At 45.5% G+C, this 21,669-nt stretch overlaps 2 protein-coding genes across 2 annotated transcripts in view; one reads left to right on the top strand and one right to left on the bottom strand.

The window, feature by feature from the left end:
- Nucleotides 1–5,888, bottom strand: part of tusc3 (tumor suppressor candidate 3) — a 60,682-nt gene extending 54,794 nt beyond the window's left edge. Inside the window, exon 1 of the mRNA XM_062555523.1 lies at nucleotides 5,756–5,888. Within this exon, the coding sequence (XP_062411507.1) occupies nucleotides 5,756–5,860 (105 nt within the window). The 5' untranslated portion in view covers nucleotides 5,861–5,888. The remainder of the gene's footprint in view (nucleotides 1–5,755) is intronic.
- A 2,616-nt stretch (nucleotides 5,889–8,504) lies between these two features.
- Nucleotides 8,505–21,669, top strand: part of LOC134101737 (zeta-sarcoglycan) — a 235,791-nt gene continuing 222,626 nt past the window's right edge. Inside the window, exon 1 of the mRNA XM_062555511.1 lies at nucleotides 8,505–8,696. Coding sequence (XP_062411495.1) covers nucleotides 8,658–8,696 — 39 coding nt within the window. The 5' untranslated portion in view covers nucleotides 8,505–8,657. The remainder of the gene's footprint in view (nucleotides 8,697–21,669) is intronic.

Here is a 21,669-nt window from a genome sequence, read left to right as displayed (position 1 = left end):
ACTCACCAGTGCCAACAGTGACCACGTCAGTGTGTGTTAGTGTGTGTGTGTGTGTGTGTGTGTGTGTGTGTGTGTGTGTGTGTGTGTGAGGCCAACACGGAAAAACAAGGAAAAGCTGCTTTCCGCTCCTGCCACACTCTTTCGCCCACACAACTGGCTCCAATAATAGAGTCCTCAAGAAAAAAAAAGAAAAAAACTTCACTACAGTAGGAAAACAAAGAAATGATAATACTAGTGCGGGAAAAAAGGACACATAAATAACCGGGCTGCAAATCTCTGGCAGCCAGAGGAACTGGACTCGCAGCACTCCCACTCAACCCTGCGCGGCTCAGTCCGCTGGACTGTGAAATGTAGAGGAGCAAGGGCCCTTCATTCTTTCCTAATGAATTTTTTTCCTCGTCATATTCACTTTAATGCCCACTGTCGGGGAGAGTGCCGGGTTTCAGAGGCTGCTAGACAGCTGATAAGACGTCATGTTTCATCCTTCACGCCAGGATGACTCGTACTCCATCTCTCTATATCGCTCTCGCTTTCCCCAATCTCTCCCTCGCTCCCTCCCGCGCTCTCTCTCGTGTCCAGGGGTGAGGGACTGGATCATCCCCCTGCTGAGGAGGAGATTACGCTCTTTTGACAGGCCCTGATAACGCCGCTCGAATATGTTGCCTCAGTGGGTGGCGGTGGCATGGTCTGATCAGGGTGGGTTTGCTAATGTTTGTGGGGGGGGGGGGGGGGGCATAGGGTGTGTGGTGTTGACAGGGTGGAAGAGGAAAGGATCAGCCCACACCTCCCGAGGAGTCTTTGAGAACATGCCGGATGCTCATGATGCGGAATAACTGCTACAGATTAGCCATAGCGATTTAGCAAATCGGTGTGGCTTTATGACACATCAATGTAGAGAATGTGGCATTTTTTTTCTGCCAAAGAATGACAAACAGAGTATTTACCAATCCATTTCACATGCAAGCATGGCACAGAATGGACACAAACCCGAGACACATAGGCCTATGGCATTCTACAAAAGAGACACCATAGTGCAAATGGTTGGGACACCTGCAACAGGAATTTTGGTGGGCAGCTATCTTACAACTGTCGGTGTCAAACATGGCCTAAAATATAATACTGTAAAATACTTCACCTTGCTAAAATGTAAAAAAAAAAAAAAAAGACAATTATCGAGAGTGGTGCTAGGTCCAATTGAGAGGATGGCAGTAAAGTAGGGTTTGTTAACTGGATGTTGGACTCCCAACACTTACAGGAATTGTCACTTGAAGCTATTTGTGCTGGGTCTTCCCTCTGTTATCGAGAGGCTATTTGTGGAAGTGCTCTCCTTGTCTCTGCAGTTGCAAATGGATGCCAGACAAGATGGCGGTCACACTTCACAGAGGACGACCCATTCACTGCCTGGCATCCCAGACTCCAGAATAACCGCGGATGTGATTATTTGTAAAACTGTCAAAATATATGAGGGGGGGGGGGGGGGGGGGTAGGGTGGGGGAGGCAGCAGAGAGAAAATGACTCCGCAGCACAAAGCATCCGTCAAGAGGTCGGCTTCCTGACATGCAGTCCTGATCAATTATTCACGACACACCAGAGTTAATGGAATAAAACAAAACCAAGCAAATCTTTCCTTTTTCCTAAATCACCTCCATCCCACCAGGTCCAAACAAATGAATCTAATATTCGGGGTCTGTATTATTTGAAAAGTGTGTGCGTATGTCTGTGTGTGTGCGTTAGTGTGTCTGTATGTCTCTATGTGTGTAAACATACTGTATATCTGTGTATGAGTGTGTGTATGTCTGTGTGTATGTATGTATGTGTGTACTGTATGCATATATGTGTGTGTGTGTGTGTGTGTGTGTGTGTGTGTGTGTGTGTGTGTGTGTGTGTGAGAGTGTTTTGGTGTGTGGGGTTCACTTGGGCACGATGTGGAGGGGACATCCTGGCTGTTCAATATTCAGAATCATTCTCCTATAAGCAATCGGAGTGCAACTGCTTTTCGGTCTAATGTTGATATATCACAACACCCCTCGAAAGCCGGGGGCCCTGCCTGGCTGGATGGCACAGAAAATCGTTTTCGCAATGCTTCTTGAACACAATACAAATCATTTTTCAAACCCAGCATAGGGCTCTATCTGAGCCTTAAACATCGCACAGACTTAGCCAAGACTCCCAGATCTGAACACAGGGTTGGGATGGCAGTGGGGAGGAGTGTGGGTGTCTGTCATACATATTCCAGGCAGTCTAGTTCTGATTTTCCCTCTCTCACTCTCACTCACATGCGCATGCACATGCATACACACACACACACTTGCCTCCACTGAGAAATCAAATGAAGTCTTCAATCTCTCATTTCAAGCCCAGCATTTCCATGATCCATGAGTCCATCATCTTAATTGGTGAAAGGAGGTTACAGTGGAAAGGTGCAGGAGGATGGGCGGGGGGATTAGTGTGGGCAGAATCACAACGCTGCATTTGCACAATTACATGCCTGCACCAAACAAACCCACAGGACGCACGCCATCTTGCCCATCCTCCCACCGACCCACCCACTACCACCGTCAGCACCACCCACAGCTAGAGCCTTCCTCTTGTGGGGAGCCAGTTTCTGTTCGGATCTACATCTATAATCAGGAGCCTTGCTGTGATAGAGGCTTCATTTGTAAAACATACATGCGTGTTCCTATCATATGCTTCCCATCATACATCACACTTGCTTCATAAGGGGGAGGGCCAGCGAGAAATGGTGAGAAAGCTTGAGAAAAGGACTATGGTAACATCATGGCCCTATATGCATGAGTATGTAAAAGGTGTGTGTGTGTGTGGCAGATGCTGCTAGTGTGCATCACGGGGTGGCTTTGAGCGTAGCGACTGTAGAAACGGCTTTCATCAAACACACGGCGGGGACCCCTCTCATGTCTCAGCGTGAGCAAATCTTCACGAAACAAGCGTGTTACACGAGAGAGACCACCTCAGTCATCCGCGTGTTGTGTGCCCCGTGCCCCGTGCCCCGGCGGCGTATCTCTTCAGCCATACCTGCCCCACCTCTGCTCAGGCACAGCCAGGCGCTGGGAGCCATACGACACTCATCAGACCAGAAGCAGGGCGGGGAAACACTGAAGGCCTGCCACGTGGGCATTCCCTCTGACCTGAACTAAACGCTTGCGCTGCAACAGCTTTTCAATCCAACCGAGAACTGACACACCTTTGCTGATATGATGCAGTGTTTGAAAATACTTTTATCAACGGCAGTGGCTCTTGGACCACATGCTAGTAAAGAAATTCCAGTTAGCGTATCTGACTAAAATGCTTCTGAAGTATTATCCATGTTGTCTGATCATACACAGCATACTGATAAACTGACTCATAGATTAATGAACAACCTGGAAGGCTGAAAAAAATATTTCTGTGATGTTTTACAGTATACCTGAAAAAACAATCATGAGTGCTGGAATACTGATGTTCTATAATACTGTATATCATCTATGGTTACTGTCGGTTTAAGTATTTACAAAAGGTCTAAGCATGTATTTCATGTGAGAGATAAATCCATAAAATAAATTATAAAAATGTAGTAAAATAAAACGTAAGCTTCCATTAGCTGTTAAGACTCCCATATGAATGTCCAGAGTACTGACTCGCTGGTCGCAGGAGTTCTGCAAGGTATAAGTATATATACTTTTTTGATCCCGTGAGGGAAATTCGGTCTCTGCATTTATCCCAATTTGTGAATTAGTGAACACACACAGCATGCAGTGAATACACAGTGAGGTGAAGCACACACTAACCCAGAGCAGTGACTGCCCAACAGCGGTGCTCGGGGAGCAGTGTGGGGTAAGGTGCCTTGCTCAAGGGCACTTCAGCCGTGGACTGGTCGGGGATCGAAATCCTCCGGTTACAAGCTCGAAGCCCTAACCAGTAGTCCACGGCTGCCCCAGTAATATTTGGTGCCTATAGTGAAGGTAAGCACCTCAGTAAAATGTAGAAATTGATTACTTGAAAGCACCAGACTGAAGTCAAATTACACTTGAAAGCAACTTCACAATACTAATATTAACATGCCTAAGTTCCTGAGTCTGATAATATAAACTGTTTACAATGACATAAAAATATAAAACATATCCCCATATGCCTACTGATTATGCACCTCGACCAGTCTTCCTCTAGACCTGACTTTGAAGTCACTTTCTTTCAGTTCAATCACATCTTTCAGCCTCTAAGTCATCTTGCCACTACAGTGGCCACAGAGGGCCAAAAACGTGATGGGCCATGCCTCAACAGCACCTGGGCCCACGGTTCCGCTTCAGAGCTTAAAACTGCTTAGGCTGTCTTTTTCCATTCCACTTCGATTAGTCAGGCAGGAGGGGAGGGGGGACAATATTTAGTTTAGGTGATGAATGGGAATCATCGGATGGGCATAAATATTCTTCAGCGGGACATTTTTCCTCTCCCTCTGGTCCTCCACAATACCTCATCCTTCCTCTAACCCCCTCCCCCCAATGCCCTCCATGCCAAATGCTCCAGGAAAAGCAGCCAAGAGGGGCTCACAAATATATTAAAGGGCTTGGAAACTGTAGCTGGAAATACTGCACCTCTCAGCGCCTTGGGGTCACCACATAAACATGTTGGGAGGGGGGAGGAGCCTGGGACACGGAGGGCTTGATATAATGTATAAGCACACGGCAGGAAATGGAATACAAAATGCTGCTTCACCGCTTTGCCGGATTTCAGGTAAATAAGATCATATTGTTGTGAGTTGGTTGCATAGGTCACGCAGAGACCACAGTTTTCTTCTGCGCAAAGGTGCACACAAAGCAGAGGCGGACATACACAGGAAGGTATGGATACAGTGTGCACATGGGTGTAACTATAGCTCTACAGTTCTGAATGAGAAGCAAGAAATCTAAATTCTTAATTTATCATGACTGTGAAAAATGTGTCCGCTCATGGTCCATTTACCCTCTGAGTTTAAGGTCTACTTTTTACAGTAAAATTCTAGCACTAAATTTGCCCAGGTCTTTCTCAACAATGACTCAAAAGGGTAGAATTAGAAATCTACTAATTGGTTTGTATTAACTAGTTCTGACAAACACCAATACACCTCTGCTAGACATAGAACTGGATATTGTTCAGGTCACTGGCTGTAATAATATCAACTAGCTTTGATATAATCTGGGCCTGCACGAGCCATAACATCTATCTCTGGAAGCTAGTATGCTACTGTAAGCCTATCATATTACGGCTACATAATCTGTCAGGTGTTCACGAAACCTGTTAGTATAGGCTACAGCAATGTAATACACATACACCAAATAAATTACATGTGGAAATGAATTAAATTCAATTCGAAATGGACACAGGAAAAAGAACACAGAACAGAATACATTTACCGTGAAATCATAGGCCTGTATCTTTGTATGTGGCGTCATGAGTGTAAACTAGCCTACTTGGCCATTATGGTTAGTCTGCTTTGCTAACGCTACAAGGTAGTTTCGAGGGAAATACACAAAGGATACCACTGTGTTTTCTTCTACCACCAACCGGTCCTTAATCTTATATCGGTAATCATTTGTATGAACCATAAGGACACAAAAATAAAGGTTTGTTGTTATCAACGGTAGCGTCTCTTTAGCATCTTCATCATGCATGCAGGTTGGTATTGATGAGGTGACACTGCCGTCGGTAGGCTACTCTTTTTCAGCATCGTTAATCTTTAGAAATGCATATTATTTCAGACGTGTCATTCGACTGTATGTACCTCTTTCTTCTTTTGACCGCCTCCCGACTGCAGACATAGCAGCAGGACCAGCAACAGAGATGCTACCGGCAGGTTGAAAGAAGATCCACTTGCAGTGGCTGCCATGTTGGAAGATGCTGTAGCACCACCAATACCCTCGGCAACTGTGATTGGTTGTGGCCATCGCCAATCAGAAGACGTGCAGACAATGACTCTTTGGAATTGTAGTTTTAACCAGAGGTGGTAAATAAATTGTAGGCTACTTGGCTTTTTTCAACACAACCAGGAAATAAATGCAGTCGCGTATTAATTACTGTAATAGACCAATTAAGCTGTCAGTTATAGACTAAAGATTACTGATTACTAAACATAATTTACACTGAATAAGATTAAGCCTATAGACCGCATTTCCACTGCAGCACCAACTACGACCGATGGAGGGCCATCTGAGTAGCCTACAGAATGACAGTTCTCAATTATGTTTCTCTCTGTCTCTGTCTCCTCTCTCTCTCTCTCTCTCTCTCTCTCTCTCTCTCACACACACACACTCTCTCTCCCACAATCTTCTCTTAGTCCTGGATGCAGGGCCAAATTTAGGGTGCACCATATTGCAGAGTTCTGGGGAAATTATTAATCTGGATGGGAAGTTATTATTTTGATAAATCTAATTAAGACATTTTTTTAATATCTTTTTAATAGGCTTAATGTCAATGCAAGCATTGATGAGCAGGCAAGTTTTGCTTCCTGTGTATGCACACTGTTGTTATTTGCTCTGTGAAATAGGTTCAATAGGCTGTGTGTGTGCACTATACTGAAGTGGGCATGTTTGTTTCTGAATTTTTCCCCTTTTCAAATCTTGCAGTGTAGCTAGACTAAGCCTATTTGAATAGACCAGTCACATCTTCTGTCTAGAATAGGTTAACTTTGATATAGCCTTTCCACATTATTATTAATATTATTATTATTATTATTATTATTATCATTATTATCATCATTAGTGCTATTATTATTTCAATCCTTGTTTGGACAAAGCCTACATGTATGCCATGGCAATAGTGCACATATTTTGAGATCTGGACTGAAGTTGAACTGCAGGCAAGACGCTGAGCTGAGCTTGTCCAATCTAAATTCAGCTTATGATCTCAAAATACCCTTTTTCCTCTCCATGACAGTCTATTCTTATTACTCCTTATTTCTCCAAATGGGCCTTCGGGAGAAATTAACAGACGATCTCAATGAGCACTGATTTATTCTTTGAAAAATACATTTCTTGAAACAAGCCACACCATACACACCAAGAGTAAGAGAGATCATTATGATGATGATGTTCATGATGACTGTGAAAATGATTGACAGTCTTACTTTTCTGATATGTTTTTCAGCACTGTTAAGCCAAAATGCATGCTTACATTCCCATCTGTTTGTGTGTGTGTGTGTGTGTGAGTGTGTGTGTGTGTGTGTACAGTGTGTACAGTGTGTATACAGTGCGTGTGTGTGTGTGTATGTGTGCATGTGTGTGTGTACAGTGTGTGTACAGTGTGTGTGTGTGTGTGTGTGTGTGTGTGTGTGTGTGTGTGCGTGCGTGCGTGCGCGCGCGCGCGCGCGCGCGTTGTGCATGTGTTATCAGACAGCCAAGGAGGTCGACTGTTAAAACTGTCACGCTGTCGCTCCACCAACCTTGGCAGCAGGTGGTCAAATCTTGCGTCCCAGACGGGGAGCTGACGTCACTCAGATGTGACCAACTTTTTATGTGTGTGAATAGCCTAGACTAGTCGATGTTGCTATCATAACTTTAACAACATTAGTAGCCTAATAATTTCGACTTTTTCTGTAGCCTAATTTGCAGGGAGCTTACGACTAGACTAACGTTTAGTTTAGATAGACTATGCAAGTTCTTTAATAAAGATCAATTGTCTGATATTACATGACCAGGCCATATCCGTTGCAACACAATTTGTGACACTGACAATGACTTTCCGTAGCCTATTAGTCTATAATGTGTATCCATATCAAGGTGTAGCCCATTAAACTTTAAAGAGAGCTGCGGACTAATTAATTGGGTGTAGATTGAACAATGATATGGGTGATCCTCATTAGTTCATGACTTTTGAATTTGAGAGATGAATCATAATTCTCAATTCGAAAGTCACCGGTCCGAGAGGAGTCACCTGGTGACGCCAAAGTCACTGCGCCGCCAGAGAGAGAGAGAGAGAGAGAGAGAGAGAGAGAGAGAGAGAGAGAGAGAGAGAGTCCACCGTTCGCTCTTAGTTCACTTCCAGCACCCTGCTACACGAGAGAGGAAGAGCTCCCCTCTCGCTCCCCCCCTCTGGCCCCGAACCTACACGGCTGCTGAATTCAGATGCGGTGCACCTCATATGCAGGCACAGCGCAAGGATTCGGCCCGGACTAGTTTGTGCTGGAGGTGTGCATGGAAGGTGTTTGTTTTTTGGTTTGATCCAGAGGAGCAGAGCCAGATCCCGCTTGTCCTGATATAGCGGCTCACGAGATTACAGCAGGTGCCGCTTTCTTTTCGCGCACTGCTCTCTTGGAATCGAACACAGTTTCTTCAGATTTGCCGCATGAGGATGTTCAAGGAACTGACTTACAGGGGTTGCACCAATTGTGTCAGGCTCTCGCTACGTGCCAGAGACAACACAGACTCTGACTGCTGGAATTAGCCATCTTTTGGAAGAATTCAGAAGACAGACCATCGTCCCCGGGCTGCTCACCCGTCACTCTGCCGTTACTGTTCAGAATTGTCAACGGATAAACTGATATTAATCGCTCCGTTACAAACCCGAGGAGTCGTGATCAGTGGGAATGAGATTTAGGAAATCTGCGGCGGGTTGGAGGACTGGGCTGAGTTTCGCACGGGAACTACAGGTCTAGATTTCACAACTTTGCATAGACTTCATCTTTCTATATGGACCGATCAGCATCTTTGGATATTGAAGCGCTGAAGGTAAGAGCCGCTGTGGCGTGTTTCCTTTTTTTGGGAGCGACATTAGACACTCCAGTCGCCGGATGCGCGCGGACTCTGTCGGGCTCGCCACTAGTTAGGCTACACCAGTGCGGTTTGTGTGTTGTTAGATTATGTGCGTGGGGTGCATTTCAATAGCCTGCGTTAAAGTTACAGCTCACCATCCCTGTATCGAAGCTGTCCGCTCTCTCCATTTTCGCGTTCAGCTAACCGTCTCTATCAGGCTCATAATAATAGTTCTCGGGGAATTGAAGATGAATACATCAATTTTGTGTTTATTGTTTTGTCGTGATGTTGAATGCATCTTATTCGGACTATTGTATTCACTGTCACCTTCTCAATCGCCTTCGCTATGTCATCCGTTCGTATTGGACACATGTGCGACACGATATTCTAATAGGGTCTGAATAATGCGATATCCATAACCAATCTATTGATTTCTGGGCTGTGCGCGCGTCGTCCCCCTCAAGCGTCATCTTGTTATCTTAAGGTGGGGGGGGGGGGGGGGGGGGTACTGGATTGGAGAGAGATTTTTGTACACGATTTTCTGTTTCGGATGTCGACATTATGGACGAGAGAAGAGTGCATCAGCTGCCTAAGTTGAAGTGGTGCAGCTGAGAGCACGGCAACGCGGCACCGGCACCTTGGAAGCGCGCGGGGGAACAGTGCCCGACCTATCTGCAGCGATCCGCCGGCTTGTACCAGCTCCTGCTTTACTGATTTAACGCGCCTTTTGATCACTCCGAGAACTGTTACCAAGCAGCTTCGCACGCTGAATTCCAATATAGGTTCGATCGAGTGTCATAGGTCCTGTTTTAAGTGTCCGCAATGAAGTGGCGCTCAGTGGTTGTTATATGACTGGAGCGTTTGCTGATATCTTTCGATTTAACTCAGATGCTAAACAGGGTATTTTCTTCACGAGAACAGTCTAGGCTACTGAAAATAAATCGGTGTTTGTGCAACTTGCCATGTCCAGAGACCTCTCTGTTTTGGTACAGGTCTTCACAGTATGACTGGGTGGGCCGTGGGGATGACTTGATATTTCTCAATATGTTTCATCCACGCTAAAACAGGTATCATATACAGACAGAATTTAGATGAACAATTCTGCATGAATACTCAACATCTCGCGTGGGCACGCATGCACACGCGCTCACAGTTTGCGTGCGCGCTTCGCCCGCACACACACACACACACACACACACACACACACACACACACACACACACACACACACACACACACACACACACACACACACACACCTACATCCACAGACCAACAGACCAGTTGTTAGTTCAGCTTGAAGGTGTAAGGACACTATCATTGTGTTACGCAACATATTACAGTAGTCAACAACTACTACAACCGTAGTTGGTACAGACTACACAACTTCTATTGTGTAGGGCCACTATACTGCTCAAATAAGTCTGACAAGGCTCTCTTGCATGAACGCATCAAAACGTAACAACGTAACAAATCTTGGAGGGCATACATGATACAAGAATTCAAACGACACCAATTTGTCCTGCACCTATCACTTCCATCAGACAGTTCATATCAGAAAGGTTGGCGTCTCTAAGACCAAAAGCAGCATTCGTGCCCAGGAACATATTTGGCCTTCAACTAAACCTGGTCTTTCTAGAGACGGGGGTGCAAGTTTGGCCTGCCCCCAGTGTCTTCAGTCAAATAAGAAGTATAGCTGTTTCTTGGAGGAAGTAAATACGTTTGCCAAGTCCTCCTTGGCAAGTTCTTATAAAATATATGTGACATTTATAAGATTAGCCTGAGATGACATTCCAAATGCACCAGATTTTTTTTCCCACATTTGTCTTTTCTTTAGGATGACTACGCCTGCTTGTTACCTACTCTTGTGTGCCAAGGGAATGCTGCTGTAGATACTAAGATGAGAGTTTGGGCAGCAAAGGTTCAATGAAAGCAATCAGAAGTGAAAAACAGCTACAGTCACAACCATTGACATTAATTCACCCAAAGCTTTGTTCATCGTCCAACAATATGACAGGAATAATTAATGATGATAAAAAATATACTTGGAATAGACTTTGAAAGCTCTCAGAAATTCACACGCTCACATACAGTATCTTGTGTTAAATGGTGGAATATGGAATTACATTTTTTCAGAAGTCAAATATTGTTCTCCCAGTATACCTACAGACCTGTGGCTGCTGCTGATCTCTTGTGCTTCCGGGAGAGTGTGTGTTGGGCTGGCCCCAAACTGCTGCCACATAGTTTGATAGGGTAGCCATGGGACAGAGAGGAAATAAGCCCAGTACCTCTTGGGCGAGAGTGCCCAAAATATGGTTGATGTTACAGCCAAAGCAACTGTTAAATATTTGAGAGCAAAATGTACAACAGTAAACTGCTCTGGCAAACCCTGGGAGCAGAGATTAACTATGGAGCACACAATAATACAAGCCATATATTTTGGTGCATTAGTTTCAGTTGAATAGAGGACATACCAAACATCTGATTTCAGCCTCCTGGACAATTAACACAAAGGTTCCAAGCAAAAGCCCTGTTGCTACTATGGAGATGGAGAAGCATCCTTACACCAGAAGACTTTGAAAAGATTTGGAAAAGATTTTTGAAAGACTACAGTTTTCAGACCCTCTCACATCTAAAGACAAGTTATAGAGTTTTTAAGTCACACACTGGTCACAGACTATGATGACTGCAACTAGATTACTTTCAATTATTCCCTTGATATCAACAGTAACTCAAACAGTAGCCTACTCATGTCAAAGTCATATCATTGTGTCCCTGCAGCATTTTTACATGTGTGACATCCCTAACTGATATAGAGTTGTTCTGTCACATGGAATAGGCAACTATTCATTTATAAGAATCTAAATAACAAATGATCATATAGGCTACCTACAGCTGTTGCTTATTTTGCCCCTTTCTGTTTGTTGTTGGAGAGAGCGTAATTATTGGTTTTTATATTATTCACGTCACTATTTGCATGAGCTACGGCTAAAAGACTTCTAAGAGTGGCCCCTTAAACGATCTTGATCTTCTTGTTTTTTTTCCATGTTTGTTTTTTTTCCATGTTGTAAGTCGCTTTGGTTAAAAAGCGTCAGCCAAATGAAATGTAATGTAATGTAATCTTCCAGTCAAATTCCCATGATTTCATTCCGATTTTGGAAAATTAGTCACAGACTGTGAAATTGCTCGAAAATCTCATGGTGTAATGCCACATTCCAGAAAACTGGGAAGTCTGATGTATCCCACAGCTCAAGGTCCCATCTCAAAGCGTACCAGGTGAATAATGTCGGAGATAAACCAAAAACATGGCTAACCGTGAAAAGTTGACATTTGTATTTTTTTTTTTTTTTCTGAAAAGGCAATTTAGCTGTCAGCAGTCCAGCCTCCTTGCTTATATTAACCAATCAGAGATCGAAAATTATATATATATATTTTTAATTGTTGTGTGATAACCACACCTCAACGAAGTTGGGGTACATCGATTTGTTCCGACCGGGGGAGAAGGACCTCTCTCTTCGACTGGCATTCCAATATTATTCTCCTTGTCAGAAAATGTGAACCTCCCAGTTGTCTGAAATGTGGCTCAAGGCCAGCATTATGGAGACATGCAGCTGTTGCCACACTCCTGCACCTATAGTCTAACGCAGTGGTTCCCTTGGGGTCCGTGACCCATAGCCAAGGGGTCCGCAAAATAATTTGCTTGAAATTATAAAAAGATGATGCTCATTTCACCCATTAAACAAGCAAATTGTGTCTATTTGGTCCTACCTGACATCAACTTGGGATAGTGGATCCGGCCACAACTTCAGAGAATACGAATGGTTAACTGTTATGATAACAAGGGGGTCCTCGGAAAATGTTATCCCCTAAAAGGGGTCCTTGGAACCAAAAACATTGAGAACCCCTGGACCCTGGTCTAACACACCACCTGGTAGAACACAAATATTTCCCCCATTACCAAGTGTTCAACTGGATTCTGCCCCAGCAGTGCTGTTTACACATCTACTAATCAAAACTCAATAGGGAAAGTAAAGGAGGAACTGTAACAGCAATATCCATGACACATCGAAGCTTAGAGAGCTCACATGTGCCTTCTCTTGAGACTGACTAAAATCAGCAGATGAATGTGCCACAGGAAGATGTGAGGTGGTTAGCACTCTCACATTTACCAATGCCAGCTCCAGACGCTGACTCAGACGAGGGTCCCGGGATGTTGCTGCCTTACGTAGCCCTTGGGATGGGATGATGGACAGCAGGCCTCACTCCTCTTGATCCAATGAGGCCTTCCCATGAAGAGGCGTGGGCCTGTGCCAAGCCAGCACTCGCCGCCACCTCGCTCCACTCCTCCATCCATTTTACACTTAATTAACTCTGCCAGACGAAAAAGGGCACAGCGATTACTGTGCGGCGGTTGCCGTTGCTGTATCAAATGATTAATATATATTTGCTGAGAACAGGAGAAGAGAAGTCTGACGCCGTGTTGAACATTTCCCTCTGACTGCCTTCAGTGTGTGTAGGCTATGTGCGAGCCGGAACATGGCTAATTGCTATGTGGCGCACGTGAGCGCGAGCCGTTACGGTGGGAGCCATGCTGGAAAGGTTACATTTCACACACGAGAAAGAAGAGAAGGCTCTCGATTAGCTGATAGATCTCTTCCTAATGAACTCTTTGGCGCCGGAGTGAGTCGTGAGTCGGGCATCAGACTCGTGACATGTATTGTTCGTTTTCGTCGTAATCCCCTGTAACAACCTTGCTTTTCTTATTGCTGGGATGAAAATGAGGCCAAACTTAATTGTGGTTTAATTCATTCCATAAATCATTCCATTACTGTATTAGAGCTGGCGTCGCAGTTGCACTTGTGCTCAAAGCTGGGTTTAATTGTGAGCATTGTTCGGAGGTGGGTGGCCATGGAAACTGCAGTGCTGTTGGCAGACTAGTGTCTTGTGAGGTTAGTATTGTGACATGACATCTACAAATGTCAATCACTGCACCCACTGCCTCCATTCTCCCCTTTAAATGGTCTCTATAGTCAGGGATGTACAGTACTTACTTTTTGATCGTTAACGTACGTTTGCATACACAACAGGCTATGTTAGGAACAAACTGGCTTATGTTCCACACAGGCACCACATGTGTTACTGAAGGACTCTACTAGAGGGGTAGAAGGACTCTACTAGACTCAGAATGGTACATAAAGCCGGTCCTGCATGCTCATGGACTGGCAAGCACTGAGCTTATACTACGTAGGCCTAAATGTGAATATTGGATGATGCATATGCGTCAATGCTTCATTTTAATGAATTAAGGATGTAATTTTTCACGACGTAAAGGATGCACAGGATATGCGTGGCAGCCACATACACATAGCCAGTACACATTGTTGAAAGAAGATGTATCTCCAGTCTAAAGTGTCTGAAAATCAACACAGTTATCCCAGGCGGATGATTTAAACCAGCGGCTGGCCAGTCAAAGTCAACTCAAGCAGCAGCATGTCAACTCAGCTCTTAGCACAGTGGAAGCGCGCAGACGGCTCCAATCTGTGTGCAGCTCCACTCAAAGCCTGTCCACATGTCTTATGGAGAACAGCTGATCCTCGGTCAGTGCCTCTCTTCTACGATCAGCGTCGGATCTGCGTTGGCTCTGTTCTAGAATCAGCTGCTGCTGCTGGCCGGGACGGCCTCCGCCCCGAGGCCCCCCGTGCACCGCTGGCACCGCGGGCCTGACGCTGACAATTTAATACCAGTCAGTTCTGTCTGTGGTCAAGAAGCATGTGGGAGCTGCCCACACAAGGACAGGCCTGACATCCCATCATGATACAAATGGCGCGAGAGTGCCGTCGGGGGCCGCTGTCATCCGAGTGTAAAAATCGGGAGCGTGTCGGAGCGCTAATGACGAACGACGGCGGCAGGTCAGAGCGGTGTGGGGTGTGTTGTGCTGCCTGGGTGGGCTGCACGGCTTTATTATTTTGGTCCTGGTTCTCTCTCTCTCTCTCTCTCTCTCTCTCTCTCTCTCTCTCTCTCTCTCTCTCTCTCTCTCTCTATCCCTCATCCTTCCCCTCTCTGTCACCCTATCAGTTACTCCTTTCTCTTTCCGCATCTGTCAAAAAGAGTTAGAGCATAACTGCTGCAGAAGCCCACGGTTGGTGTGGAGTTGGCTGCTGCTCTGTAATAGGCTGGACCAGCCTATACTCTTCCGTTTTTATAATCCTCTCGTTTAGTTTATTTAGCCTGTTGCGCACTTTGTCTGAAATGACAATAGCACAGAATGGGATTACTTGCTACCTATAGTTTTATATTGCCAATTCACAGGAAGCACTGAGATTGTTCTTGAGAAATCCAATTAGTGTCCATCCAGCTCCGGCATCAAATTGTCCCTTTCATTTAGTACACTGTGCGCCCCCTGTGAGTAAACTGGCCCAACTTCCTCTTGATGTTTGATGTCAGGGAGGCATCTCTCTGAAGGGCACTGGACTTGTTAATGCTGGTGATATGTGTCTCGACAGTTTTATGAAAGTGTGAGTGTGTGTTTGTGTGTGTGTGTGGGGGGAGGGGGGGGGCCCTCATGAATGCATGTCGTTGCCCTGTATGTGCCTGTGTCTGTGTGTGTGTATGTGTGTGTCCATGTGTATGTGTGCGTGTGTATGTTTGTGCTACCCTCAAGATCTGCTCATTTGGGATGTTTTTATAGCGGATGTCTTGATGTGACACGGTGGCTTTGATGTGTCTTTTGATCTTTTGTGCTTTTTCATGAAAGCCAAGCTCTCCACACAAGCACTGGATGTCCAATGCAGGAATTTTCCACAGCGCAAGAAAATGTTTAGATGTTTAGATATAGACACGGCTTTGATTTTTAAGTACTCTTATATATATTTAGATGATCTATATCTTATTATATCTATCTATATATATATCTATATACTGTATATATGTGTGTGTGTGTGTATATTTATATATATATACACACACACACACACAGTATACATTATATAGATAGATAGATAGATAGATAGATAGATAGATACAGTAGATAGAGATCGGTTTAGGTAGATAAAATAAGTTCAAAGATGATAATAAAACATTTCCAAAATGTCTCCCTTGTTCTCTGTCCAAAAAGAAGAGCTAAATTGTTTGAAGTCCAGGGGGTCCTTTTAGGCACTGTCCAGATGGACAGACAGCTGCCTCTGCCAGTCCAGTGTGGAGGTATGGCTCTGAACGGCATCTATGAGGGGTCATCAAGGGCACATTATATCACAAGTCTGTGCCTCAGTGCTTTGTGTGTGGATGGAAGTACTGATGCAGGCCGACCGTAATGAATTCATTTGTGGAGTGCATAGCTTGGTGGATAAGTATGCGACAACAGTTTGTTGTATTCTGTCTATAGATCACACTGTTTTGGATAGTGGAAGTGAGCTTGGAACTGATGCAGGCTCTGCACTCCTTTGGTAAGGGTTGAGAGAGAGAGAGAGAGAGAGAGAGAGAAAGAGAGATGGAGGGACAGAGAGAGAGAGAGAGAGAAAGAGAGATGGAGGGACAGAGAGAGAGAGAGAGAGAGAGAGAGAGAGAGAGAGATGGAGGGACATAGAGAGAGAGAGAGAGAGAGAGAGAGAGAGGGGTGTCTGAGGGGTGCCATTCTCTGAGGTAACTTAAGGTGCAGGCAGACCCCTGCTGTTGTTTTCCATTCCCAGCTGATGTGAGCGCAGCTAGGGGAATGATCCGTGGTCACTTCTCAGCACCAAGTGCAGACTCACTCATGGGATACTTAACTGGCCACCAAGGGGAGAGGAGGACACTGGATTCTTTTGAGGTGGGAAGACAGCAAGGGAATTATTTGCTGACAACCTTTGAAGTAGCTATTCTGTTACCTCATGTGAAGGGTAAAACCAAGGAAGTACACGTTTGCATCATCTTTTATTCCCCCTGTGATAATGTGACCACTCCGCACAATTTATTTAATGAATTTGCATGATATCTATTCAGTATTTCTGTTCTACTTTAACATTGCCTAGGTGAACACTCTATACCTTGTGCTGATAGTTCATGTGTCGTTAGGCCTACAGTATGTTTGCTTTCTGTCTGATTTGTTCTCTGTTTCATATGGTGGAGCGTATTCCCCAATTAGTGGCTTAAGCACCTTGCACATACAGTAGGATATGACAAAGAGACTCTTTGTACTTTGAAGCCCATTATACTCAATGGCATGTGCAGCACAAGAACAGTTTGCCCTGAGTAAAGGGCAGTGCAGTCGGCAGCTCGCCCCTTAGCTAGCCTTCATGTATACCACGGCCAGAGTTCAGCCATGCTGAAGTTTGACCCTGGCACGCGATGGTGACTACTAGTTTGTGCTGAACTTAGTGGCAGGCACAGTGCATACCCCTTACCTACCGGGAAGCCCCATTAAATGGAGGGCATCCTTGCTGCTCTATCAGCCTTGATGAGCACAGCCTGATTGGCTATTGGCTATTAGCTGAGCTTGAGCACCTGTTGTGTTTAAATCACCATGGCAATATATATAGGCTCATTTGTTTCCCTTTGGTACACGTTGTGTGCCTTTCTGCCCAGCATTGATGTGAGTGTCCGATTGTACAGTGCTTAATATAATTTAGGTCGATACGCGACTCACCGCGTTTTGCTTCGTGTCCAGTCTGTGTTTCTTATTTCTGTCTATGTCAGTTTAACTTTGCTTTTTTAATCTATAAATCTTAATGACGATGTACTTAGAACATACTCTCCTAACCCATATGACTGGGATGGAGGCCACAGGCGGAACATGGAACATGGAACATAGAACCCACTCTCTCATCAGCACCAGGAGATGCCTCTTGCTATTCTGCTGCCACTGTTTCCTCCTGACAGCCTTTCATCTCTTGTTGATCTAGGCAGCTTCCTCCGCATCTCTTGCTGGAGCTGCATAGCTCCCTTTGGAGCTCCAGCATTGGCGGGCCTGCTTTCATTCCTTTCCATTCTCTACAGTGAGTGTGCACCAACATGTGACAGCGCCAATGTGACTACTAATAGTAATCACCATCAGGGATTCGTCAGTGCTGACAAGGCAGTTTCTGTGGATAGCTAAGGCTCACCCATTGCAGACTACAACATTAAAATGAAAGGGGTTATCACTTTAGCGAGCTGAGAACACCAGCAACTGTACGCCGCGTTAGCCTCCATCTTTCACCATCCTTTTAGCTCCGAGTCTCTTTTATTTTAAAAGAGGCATATTTTAACTGAAGTAGCTTGCCAGAAACATTGGGGAAACGTGTGAGGAATGTGCACGGCTCAGCCTGAAGGGAGGTCAACACAAGCATATACATCATCTCCTTGTCTTAGCCATAATTGTCTGCTCCCTGCGAAGCTATGCTAATTGATGATGGATACTTAGTGGCGCATGTTTTGAGTGCAGCGGTGCATACTCGCGGCGCAAGGCTCCCAGACTCACAGTGTTTGCTCAACATTCCGCTGCCGTTTCACAGCAACATTAAGAGCAGTGTCATAATAGTGCATCAGTATTAAGTGTGTGAGTATCCAAGTGGGTTTTCAGGAGTGGCCCTGAAGCAGAACCCGCTGGTATGTGCTCTACTAGCTATTAGTTGTAGGTTTGTGATAATATACAAACCTGTGTGTAGTGTGTACATACTTGGAATTTTCACATGAATGCATTCTTTTCATGCGCATGCTTTCATGTTTGTGCATGAATTCATTCAAGTGTGTTTTGGTAGTGTCGGCCTACATATGTGTGGCAAACATATGTGTGATCTCTCTCTCTCTCACTCACTCTCTTTGTCTCTCTCTCACTCACTCTCTCTGTCTCTCTGTCTCTCTGTGTGTGTGTGTGTGTGTGTGTGTGAGAGAGAGTGTGTGTGTGCGCGTGAGTAATAGATTGTGAGCCGAGGAGCATATGCTGGGGTCTGTCAGCAGTGCTCTGATGAGAGCGGGCTGATCAGTCCACCAGGGCGCTTCCTTTGAAGAGGTAGAGAGACAGGAGACAGGCCAGATACCAGGGCCTGTGTGACAGACGCGTCTGTGTCTGACGCCACCATTGCTGCTACCCTGACTCCTGATTCCCCCGTAACAACAAACCCAACCACCACCACCACCACCTCCCCCCACTGCAGTTCCTCCTCCTGTGTGCATACAGTGCCCATCAACTCACTGTTGTAGACAAGTGTTTGTTTGCATTGTTTGTGTGTTTGTTTGCATTGTTAGTGTGTTTGTTTGCATTGTTTACATGTATGTTTAAGCAGTTTTGTTTTGCGTTATGTTTTGTTGTCATTGAAAGCATGTGAATGTGGGTGTGTGCAGTCTATTCTATACTTCAGGCTGCTAGAGGTGTGTGGGGAATGTGAGAGAGGTGTCATAACAGAAGCTAAAGACCTAAAGGAGAGGAATATGGAGAAGAAAGAGGAGAGAAAGTGCAGGTGTCATCCACTGCAGGAGAGAGGCAGATTGCAAGGGAGAGCAAGAGACACATTGAGCTCTAGAATGTGTCAGGTGAGAGAAGGGAGGGAAGGAGGGAACGGAATGACAGGGGGGAAGACTGAGTGAAACAGGTAGAGAAAGAGAGAGGGGGTAAGAATATAGGAATGTGGATAACAGAGGAAGAAGAGAGGAAAGAGGAAAGAGGAGGAGGAGGAGAGAGAGAGAGGGGGGTAAGAATATAGGAATGTGGATGGCAGAGGAAGAAGAGAGGAGAGAGGAGGAGAGAGAGAGAGAGGTAAGAATATAGGAATGTGGATGGCAGAGGAAGAAGAGAGGAAAGAGGAGGAGAGAGAGAGGGAGAGGGTAAGAATATAGGAATGTGGATGAAGAAGAGAGGAAAGAGGAGGATAGAGAGAGAGAGAGGGAGAGGGTAAGAATATAGGAATGTGGATGGCAAAAGAAGAAGAGAGGAAAGAGGGGGATAGAGAGAGAGAGCGTGAAAGAGGGGCAGAAGGGAGGCGAGGCAGCCACATGCCGAGCGTGTCTTCTCCCTGGAGGAAATGGGATGCAGGGAACACAAGGCAGCGTGTCATCCCTGTTGCTTGGAGACAGCTGCCGCCTCAGTCTGTGTGTATGTGGGTCTATGTGGGTCTGTGCGTGTGTGTGAGTGTGTGTGTGTGTGTGTATGTATGTTGTGTCTGTGTTCAGTGGGGGGGACTATTGGGTGATTTGGAAAGAGGGGGTTGTGCACCAGGCGTTTGGGACGCGTGCCAGAGGAGCCGTGGCACCTGAGGAGAGGAGAGCAGTCTGCAGCCTCCAGGAGACGCGGAGGAGCCAGACCCACGACGCACACCCTGCCCTGGCCTGCCCTGGGAAGACCCTGCCCACAGGGAGGGGAGCCCGGCAGACCTCCAGCCAAATGCTGGTCATGTCCAGAGAGTTCCTGTCCTGCCGAAATACACAGATGCTTGTTAGTATGAACTAAGTGCATGGACTTGTCCCTTGACGATCTCCTCAGGTTTTATACAGCTGGGCTACAGTACGTTTGGCACGCCACTGAAGTGTTGCTGAAACAATTAGCTTCCACTATAAACGATGAAAATGGCCACGCAAGACGCGAAAGCTGTGTGCTCATTAGAAAAGTAAGACCTGTTATCTAAAGCTATTTTAGGTGTAGCCCAGCAGTTAGTCATGTTACAGTACATCCCCATATGGACACAGAGAGAGGGAGAGGGATGGAGAGAGGGAGAGAGAGAGAGGAGTAGGGATGGAGAGAGGGAGAGAGAGAGGAAGGATGAAAGAAGAGAGAGGAAAGTGATTTCGTGTTTCAGCTGAGTACATAGTCTTGTCTGAGGCCCCCTCCACAAGGGTCGCTCCCTCCTTCCCAAAGATCTCCGTGTAAGTGAATACCACAGCGAGGACTCAAAGCTGGGATTTATCTGTGATTCCAGGCTTACTCCACAGCATTAGAGCCAGTTGATGAGGTATGGAGAGTAAATCTATTTCTCTTTAGAAATGGATTGAACTTTAGTGGAGGAATGGGGGTTATTCAGCTCCCAGTCTAGCTGTTAGACTTTGGTAGGGCCGTGATCTATGTGTCACCGGGGCAGGCCGGGCAGAATGGCTGTGCTCACTTTTTCACTTGCTCCTCATTAAGATTTTACTGATGGTATTCATGCCGCCCATAAAAGATGTCATCTGACCACTGTAGTGAGACCACGGTCGTCCTTTCGCTCTTTCTCTATCTCCTGTGTCTTCCCTCCTTATATTTCTTTTATATCTCGAAACAACTCTTGAATTTTAAGTCATTTTAATAGAGGGCGAGTGGCATATAGAGCGGGAAATCTGCGGTCGTCATTATTTTACATGTGCATCGGCACACACACACACACACACACACACACACACACACACACACACACACGCACATGCGCATACACACACACACACAAACACACACAAACACAGGCACACACACACACAGTCGCAACAAACAGCCATAAACCACCTAGATTCGTCTGCCAAGGTCCTGTCTGTAGTGTTGAGCTCTGACTTTTTCCAGGCTGTGGATCAATGGCTGGATCAGCTCTCTGCTCCTGCCCACCACACCCTCCCCAAGGGCCTCGACGTCAGGCATTCACAGAGCACTACCACTTAAAGGGATCCAGTCATCCCCAGCCCTGTCTGCAATTCAGTTCAATTCATTTCCATTTCCATTTAATCTAATTAAACTGAATTCAATTCAGTTCAATCTAGTTAATTCCAATTCAGTTCAATTCAATTCTGTACTCCATCACCATGTCCAAAAAAACAGAGCAATCATGGTTTGAACGATCTTCTCTCTGTCTCTCTCTCTCTCTCTCTCTCTCTCTCTCTCTCTCTGTGTCTCTCTTGTAGTAATCCCACTATGAGGGGAAAAATGAAAAGACACTGAATAAAATGAGCAATTAAGCACAGCTGACTGCCGCTGGTGGTTCACTCGTGACTGAGGCTGCCTCGGTCTCGCTTTCTCTCAGCATTATTTCCACATCACGCT

Source organism: Sardina pilchardus, chromosome 2 (genome assembly GCF_963854185.1).
Source record: "Sardina pilchardus chromosome 2, fSarPil1.1, whole genome shotgun sequence".
NCBI classification, from domain to species: Eukaryota; Metazoa; Chordata; class Actinopteri; order Clupeiformes; family Clupeidae; genus Sardina; species Sardina pilchardus.
This window is presented reverse-complemented; position numbering and strand designations above follow the sequence as displayed.